Here is an 8339-nt window from a genome sequence, read left to right as displayed (position 1 = left end):
GGGTTTCTCTTCTGTTCTTGTTTTTGCAGAATTGCACAAAGAGAGGTTTCCTTTTTTTTTTTTTTTTTTTATTTAATGAATTGTAAAGTGTTGTCACCCCCCGCCCCCACCCCCTTTTTTTTTTAAGAGATATTTTGGCTCAGATTTGACCTCTGTTGGGAAATGATTCTTGTAACTGTACAATTTTTTTGCCTCCTAATAATAATAAATTAACAATTTTGCGTTGGGGGGTGTGGTTGCAGTCACGTTGGTTCCTCGCCGTCGCCGCCACCCATCCCTCCCGGGGGCTGTGCCTGCGTCCCTGTCCCCCAGGCAGCACTGGACGCCTGCACTATCACGCTCACCCCAGAGGTGCTGGAGCCAGCTCTGATGGCTCTGGATGCCTCGTTTTCTTGGCCTGGGTGCAAAGACGAGCTTGGAGACCTCCGGCTGTGGCCATCGCTGCTGCCCGACCTTCCTCTGCCCCCGCATCGTGTCCCAGGGCTGCCGCAGGGCCCAGCTTCGGTGCTGGGCTTGGAGCGGGATTGCTGCAGGGCTCCTCTCCCCTCTCCCTGCCCCCTTTACCCGCACCAGCCCCTTCCTGGGGGCTGTGGCCATTGCTGGCCAGGGCACCCCTGCCCTGTGTCCTCTGGGGGCTGGCCCGCTGTGCTGCCCCCCCAGGACTGTGCTCTGTGCACTGTGGCAGCTCATGATGGCGGTACTGCCTGCAGTGGTGCTGCCTGCGCCCTCTCTGCCCCCCGCCCGGCTCTCCTCCCCACGCATCCAGCCCCGCGGGGCCGCAGCAACAAGCCCGGCTTTGTTCGCCCTTGGCCTGGGCTCAGGACGGAGCGGCACGGACCAAGCGCATGAGAGCTGCCCCCGCTCCCTTCCTCCCGCTGCCACCGAACCCCCACCGGGACCCCGCTCGCCCGCGGGGATGCGAGGGGGTGAGGGCATGGCTGGCAGCCTGGGCTCTGCTCTTCCCCTTCCATCCCTGCACCAGGATGAGACCCCCTCTTCTTCCCAGCTGCTCCCAAACTGTGGGGCCCAGCACTGGCGGGGGGAGGAAAGGAAAAACCCAGTTTTGTGCTCTCGGAAGAAAACTGGGGCTTTTGTTTCCCTGGAAACAGTGCTGCGAAAGCAAAGCCCGGTGGGTGTTGATGCCGCACAAAGCCCGCAGTGAGCCCCTCGCATTCACCCGGCCGTAGCAACCGTCTCCCTCGCCCCGGCATTTCGCGGGCTGGGGCAGGCGCCAGCGGCAGGACAAGGAGCTTTAACAGCTCCGGCGGACGGGGCCGGCGCGGCCAGCCTGTCCTCGGCCCTATCCCACCGCCCGGGCTGCTCACCAAAGCCCCCCTAGGTGCAGGAGCCTTGGGCAGGGGGTGGGTGTGGGGCTTGGAAATCCTGATGCCCTCAAACCATCATTCTGGGACAATTTTGCCCCTGTGATGGGCAGGGGGAGGAAGGCCAGGAGCCCTGCACAGGGCTGTTTGGATGGGATGCGCTCACCCCCCTCGGCTCCCCAAGGGCCCTGCATGGCCCCCACCGCAGCGCTGCATGGCAGCACCATGCAGCAGCAGCACCTTGGTCCTGCATGGTGCAGGTGAGGAACCGGCTGCCTGGCAGGCCGTGAAGCACCTCAGCACAGTGCTGGGCTGGCTGGACTTTACTGGAACCAGAGTCCTGCAAACCACCCCAAGCCCGGAGCTTTGGAGGGGGCCCTCGCAGGGGCTGGCCTGGCACCAGCTCGCTCAGCATCACCCCAGAGCAGGGGGGGCAGAGGGGCCTTTCCCCATCGCCCTTAGGTGCTGCCGGACCTGGCACAGCTGCTTTCCTGCCCTCGTCCCCCCCCGCGGCTGCCCATGCCCACCCCAGAGCCCCCAGGTTTTAGGGAAGAGCCATCCAAGCCCCAAGCGCTGGCTCCCTGGGGTTCTGCTTGGTGGTGCTGGACGGCTGCGACATGCTCTAGGTTACTGGTTTATTGAGCTCTTACAGGGCACTGCTCGGATCCGATGGGATACAGTTGCTGGGGCCTTCTCCTACTGTGGAGGGGGCTGGCAGGAGGGAATGGGACAGGACGAGGGCAGTTTGTGTTTGCTATGTCCTCTGCAAGCCACCATGGAAACCCTCCATAGTTTCAGCTGGGACCTTTCTGGCACAACTCCATCTCCAGAGCAGCAACCAACAGCTCCCCTCCAGAGCCTGGCCAGGCAGCCAGGAGGGGAGGGTGCTGATGTCCTTGCTGGCCTTTGGGCAGAGGCAAGAAGGCCGCCAATGTAGCCACAGAGACTGGGGTTTCAAGCCCCACTTGCCCAACGTGGGGTTTGAAGCCCATGGCGCAACCCCCGAGTTGTCTCTTCTGCTTGCTCCACGTCCAGACACGGGCACTAACGGCAAAACAACATTTGGTCTTGGGAGGAGGTGGTGGATTGATCTCTACAGCTCCCCAGTGGCACTTAGCAAGGCGTGCCGAGGGCCAGGAGGGGCGGAGGGGACTCCCGGGGCTTGTCGAAGAAGATGGAGGAGGACATCTCCGTTTTGAGCTTGCTATCGGCGCTGCCCTCGCTGGAGGCAGTGTCGGGGCTGCAGCCCTCACAGCAGCAGCAGCAGCAGTCCATGAACGCCTGGCCCAGGGGTCTGCAGAGACACAGGAGCAGGACGGGCGTCACCGAGCACTTGAAGAACAGGAAGAACTGGTTGATGAGGTTGAGCAGGTCCAAGGTCTGCTTGGACATGTCGGGGGACATGTAGGCCACCACTATGTTGCAGACGTTCTCAGGGGTGGTGCAGAGCCCATAGATGATGGTCAGCCCGATGATGGTGCAGTTCAAGTGACTCTCGCACTGGCTGTGCTTGGTTCCTCGGCACTCGGTCTTCTTAGTGCCGCTGATCCTCCGGGTCACCAACTGGCAGCTTACAGTGAAGAGGATGGGCAAGCAGAAGTAGCAACCGAAGTACCACCACATCCGAGCGTTTTGGTAGGTGAGCACCAGCGAGTAGACGGACTCAGGCAGGTTGGATGAGGGCTTCATGGTGCAATACTCTGTCACCACACCAGACACGGGTGATGTGTCCTGCACCAACTGCCAGAGCAGGATCTCTGGCACCGACAGCGTCATGGAGCCCACCCAGATGACGGCAAGCTTGGCGATGATGGACTGGCACTGCTCGATGGGCCGGGCGCTGGCCTGGGGGCTGGTGGCCGCGTGGAACCTGTCGATGCCCAGAGCGCAGAGGCTGAAGGTGGTGACTCCCAGTGATGACACCTGGAGAGAGAGGAGGCAGAACAAGGGGGCCTTGCTGGAGGGACATCACGGGGCTTTACCAGGCTGGTGCCAAACCCCTGGCTACCCAAGACCACAGCCCAAGGCCCTTCCTCCAAGGTTATAGAGGGATCGCACTCTGTGGCTGCATCCCAAGGTTGGAGACGCTTTCCTGTGACTTCTGAAAGGGCAGTGGATAAAAATGTCCCTTGACCCATTTGTCCCAGCTTCCTTTTCTGCAGAAGGGAGAGGCTTTTCTGGATGTTTTGTCTGTCCATCCAGCCATGGTGGGAATAGCAGGTTTGTCCCTCAGGCTCTTCCTCTACCCTGGATGGGTCTTGGAGAGGAAAAGCAGGGACCATCACATCCCCCAGCACCTTCCCAGGGTCCCCAAGACCCCCCAGCTGTCCCAGGCTGGCTTGTCCCTGCCCTGCTCTGCAGAGCTGACGCCTGCTTTCGGGACAGGCCAAACGAGTTGAAGGCACCGTTGTCACAAAACAGCTTGGGGCAATTTCCGCTGCATTGAAGATGGCAGGAAAAACATCCCCTTTGCCAAAGGGAAGAGGCCAAAGGAGGCAGAGGAATCACGGTGGCTCTGAGAGGGCTGGCAAGGCACCGAGGGTCACAATCAGTATTCACCGTCCCAGCCCCAGAGCTACGGCTTTGCTCAGAGCCAAGTCCCACAGCCCCCGGCCAGGAAAACAGCAGAGTCACATGCTGGTGCCCCCAGCCCCGTGGCCCTTCCTGGCCTCACGAAGCCATCAAATGTCACCCTGTACTGAAGGACCTTCCCAGCACTCAGGAAGCCTCCCAGGGCTCTGCATGATGCCTGGGCAGCAGCTCTAAACAGATCTGGCACCACCGCCCCCCGCTCCAGCCTTTTCCAGTGGTCCTGGGTTGGCCCCTTCAGCGTTGCAGAGCACAGGAGCTCACGACCAGCACTGATGCCAGGCACCCAGCACCACTGTTCAGTTATGCCCAGCAGCATTGCCCTAGACACAGCATCAGGGCAGTAGCTCAGCATCACCATCCTGCACCCAACCCCACTGCCCAACAATGCTGCTCATGTCCCAGCTCCTCTGCCCAAGGCCCAGAGCCACCCTGAGCACCCAGCACCATTGCCCTGCCCCACAACCAGCACCCAGAGCACTTGCCCAGCTCCCTGGCTGGCACCTGCAGCCCTCCCAGCGCTGCTGTGCTGCTGCCTCTCCTCTCCCCCGACACCCTGTCTCTCCTTGGTCCCGGCGTGTAATTCAGACATGGCAGAGCATCCTTCCCCAGTGCCCTGGCAGGGGTGCAGCTGGTGCCACCGGTCACCCCAGGCACGATCCCTGCACACTGCCTGTCACCAGGAGCCCATGTAGGCAGCTCTGCTCCAAAAGCCTGGCTTTGTGCCCCCCACAGAGCACTTGAGTAGCCACAAGGCTGAGGATAGAAGACTTGCTCCTGACAGAGTTCATTCAGCAGCTTGAAACACTTGCACAGTCCCATATAGAAAGGCTGGACATTAACTGCTGGGCTGCAGCCTGATTCCCCTCTTGTGCCTGCCTCTTTGCTGGGGATTCAGCTCTGGCCTGGCCGTGCCCTCCCACCCAGGCTGGAGGGTCCCTGGTGCTGGGTCCCAGGTGACCAGAGAAGCCCCGACGCCCCTTTCTGCCCTTGCTCTGGGGCCCAGAGGCAGGAGGGCAGGGCAGGATTGGAGGCTGGGGTGGCAGAGTGGGAGTCTGGGGTGGACTGCGCCAGGACCATGCCTCCCAGGACTGTGCCATGCCCGTCCTTCAGCAGCCCCACATCCCATTGTCCTTCCTGCCTCCCTCGAGGACGGAGCTGTCCCAGGAGCACCCTGGTGCTGCTGAATCACGGCACCTGGAGGTGCCACCCCTGGGGACCCCCCACAGGGACATGGCCAGGGAGCCCATGGGCAGCTCAGAGACAAGCCATGGCAGAGCCTCCTCAGGAAAGGGTCTGGTTTGGGGACATCACCCTTTCCTTCCCGTCCTCAGCCGGGGCTCTGAGCCTGCCTGGGCAAACACGGGTCCACATTCCTGCTCCTCTCCGAGTCCTCCTTCTGCCTGACTGCGACGTCAGGGGCCTGAGGTGGATAGGGATGGGGCAAACAGTTCATTCGGTAAGAGGCTGGGGTGGGAGACCTCCAGAAATGAGCAGCTCCTGCTTGCTGAGCAGGGGAGACAGTGCAGAGAGGCGGGGGCTGCCCATCGCCTCCAGCAAACACCACTTCATTGTGCTGGGCTGTAACTTGCAGGTTTAGGGCTTGCCTGGCAGGGTGCGGGGCCATCACCCCAGGCCTGCGCCCAAAGGACCTAGTGGCATTGCTGGGGTCCCCTGCTGCGGCTTTGCCCAGCCAAGCCATCTGTGAATGTCCAGGGACCCCCGTGCCTCTGCAGACCCTGCGCAAAGGCACTGACACCCGGGAGCTGACTGTCATGGTGCTAGCAGGGGACGGAGCAGCTTGACAGAGTGGGACCACTGGTGGCAGCGGTGTGGCTCAGACCTGCTCACCTCACAGCTCTGTCAGTGGGGGCTGTGCCAGCCCATCCAGTCCCACATCTACCCCCCAGTCTGCAGCTGCTGTTGGGTGCAGCAGGAGAGGATAATTTGGCCACCCAGGGATGCAGCCAGGTCCTGCACCTGAGAGCCCTGCGGGTCCCAGCAGAAGCTGGACCAGGGAGGGGGATGTTGGGGTGGGGAGTGTGATGGGACATGCCAATGTCCTGTGGCCATTTCTTTGCCTGTAATGACTGAGCTCCCTATGGCCACAAGCTTTCCCCATCTGAGTGCCAAGGCCTGCTCTCTGTCCCCTCCAGCTGTTATTTCTCTGAGCAGGCTTGAGTCCTGGTGATGGGCACAGCCAGGTCAGGCGATGACAGATGGCCAGGTCCCAACTCAGCACGATGACAGCCCTGGGAGAGGCAGGGCTGGCCTGCACATGGGTGCCGAGGGGTGTCAGTGGTCCCACACAACCTGCTCAGGTTTGGGGAGCACGAGGACAGCAGCCCCCGGGCCCTCGAGCACAAGCCTTGCCCTCAGCCTGCGGCCAGTTTGTGTCAGGGGCACCCACCGTGGGAGTAGGCGCTTGGTGGGACGGGCAGGTTTTGAACCCTGTCTGGCCTGACCAAGCCTGACAGGGTCTTCAGGGACCTGACACTGTCTCTGATCCCTTCCAACCTTCTGTGTGCACCCTTTAATAAACCGGGCTTTGGAGCCCCAGACAACAGGCACAAGCAGGCTGGGTCTGTCTGTTGTACATGGGCACGGAGGGGAGCAGCCTGCTCCCAGCCATCCCTGCAGGATGGGAGATGCCCCACAGTGTGGGTTTGTTTACAATGCAAAAGCAGGGCCATGCAAAACTGTGCCATCTGGGGCATTTTTGCTCATTCTGCCTTCCCCTGTCACCACCGTCCCTGTAGCCTTCTCAGTGGGTCCCCAGCTCACCCCGAATGTGACTGACCCATCACATGAGGCTTGAGGACAAACAAAGATCTCAGGTTCCCAAACATAATCCCTGGGCTCTCCCACCCCAGTGCTGCTCAGCGCTTCCCCGCCTGCAGCCCCCTGCCCTGGGGCCGTCCTCAGCAGCCCACCATGGCCAGTGCTGGGTCAGCACGCTGTGGGGCTGAGCCCACAGGCTGGGGGGTGTTGGGCTGGGATAGAGACAGACAGACAGAGGGACCCCACGGACATGTCCCCATGCTGACTGGACAAAGGAGGGTTTCATGGGCTCTTCCCAGCCCTGGCAATGCTGTTGCTGGCTGCAGAACCTGAGGAATGGCCCAGGACAGAAGCAAAGGGAAGGTCAATATTGAGCCTGTCCTTCGGCTCCTTGCTGTGCCCCACGATGGGGGTCTCTGGGAGACACAGCCCTTGCACCAGGCCGTGGGCAGCATGGACTGCCCCCAAAGCAAGAGAGCAGAGAGGAGATGAGTCCCTGAGCCCTCCAGGGCCCTGTGTAGACACTTACCTCCATGAAGGGCACGATGCGACAGGACACATCGCCCAGCAGCCTCTTCTTGGTGATCTCGTTGAAGATGACCACAGGCAGGCAGAAGAAGAGGATGAGGAAGTCCCAGAAAGCCAGGCTGGCCAGGATGGAGTTCCAGGCACTCTTCATGTAGTAGTTGTGCCACACAATGCACATCACGGAGAGGTTTCCGATGATGCCCACTGCAAAGACGATGAGGGACAGGAACATCACGGCATAGGCGCTGTAGGAGTTCTCCGTCACTGGGTACAAGGGGTTCTGGATTTGCAACCGTTTGTCAGAGACGGTGGTGAGGTTGGCTCGGGGCTCTGCCCCCTCCCCGTCCGTGGGGACCCCCTGTTGCTGCTCAGATGGGTCCGTGCTGGATGGCAGCAGGGCCTTGGTTGGGTGCAGGCTGGCAGAGTTGAGGGGCCGCGGGAACTCCACCCGCACCCCCGGCACGTACTGCTGCACCGACTTGGAGTCCTCCTCCGTGCCGCGGCGCAGCCTCTCCTTCATCACCTGGACCTCTGGACTGTCTCGGGAAATCGTCGGCAGAGTCCTACCTCCATCTGCACCCTGGGCACGGTGGGTGCTGCCTTCCCCAGGCTGCCCAGCCCTGCCTTGCATCGCCGCAGCTCCCGGCACCAGCAGCATCAGCAGCAGGAGGACAAGTGACGGTGGAGAAGGCATGGTCCCCTCCGCACCCTCCAGAGAAAGCGTGTGGTGGGAGACAGAGCAGCCCCGAGCGCAGGGACCCCGGGGCTGCGGGAGGCAAGGGAGCGGTCCGGAGGAGCAGCCGGTCTGTCCGGCTCCGGACGCTGCTCTGGGCTCTCGGGAGAGCTCTGGGCAGAATAAAAGCCGCGCTGGGGAGCGGCAGAGCCAGGCCCTCTGCTGGTCACCCACCCGCTCCCGGGGAGGCTGCCAAGCCCTTCGGAGATGCGCCAGCACCCAGGCCGGGCCGCTTGGCATCCCCCAACATCCCCCCGATATCCCCCCCCAGCATCCCCCCAACATCTCCCCAGCATCCCCCAGCATCCCTCAACATCCCCCCAACATCTCCCCAGCATCCCCCAACATCCCTCAACATCCCCCCAACATCTCCCCAGCATCCCCTC

At 61.8% G+C, this 8339-nt stretch overlaps 1 protein-coding gene across 1 annotated transcript; it reads right to left on the bottom strand.

The window, feature by feature from the left end:
* Positions 1-1943: 1943 nt before the first annotated feature.
* Positions 1944-8052, bottom strand: GPR37L1 (G protein-coupled receptor 37 like 1). The gene is made up of 2 exons (XM_009463303.2): positions 7222-8052; positions 1944-3245 (listed from the first exon to the last, which is right to left on the bottom strand). Exons 1-2 carry the CDS (start codon positions 7912-7914, stop codon positions 2436-2438), a joined length of 1503 nt encoding a protein of 500 aa, XP_009461578.1. The 5' UTR covers positions 7915-8052; the 3' UTR covers positions 1944-2435.
* Between the last annotated feature and the right edge of the window lie 287 nt (positions 8053-8339).

Source organism: Nipponia nippon, unplaced genomic scaffold (genome assembly GCF_047370975.1).
Source record: "Nipponia nippon isolate SJK-2023a ecotype South Korea unplaced genomic scaffold, ASM4737097v1 scaffold_25, whole genome shotgun sequence".
Classification (NCBI taxonomy): Eukaryota; Metazoa; Chordata; class Aves; order Pelecaniformes; family Threskiornithidae; genus Nipponia; species Nipponia nippon.
This window is presented reverse-complemented; position numbering and strand designations above follow the sequence as displayed.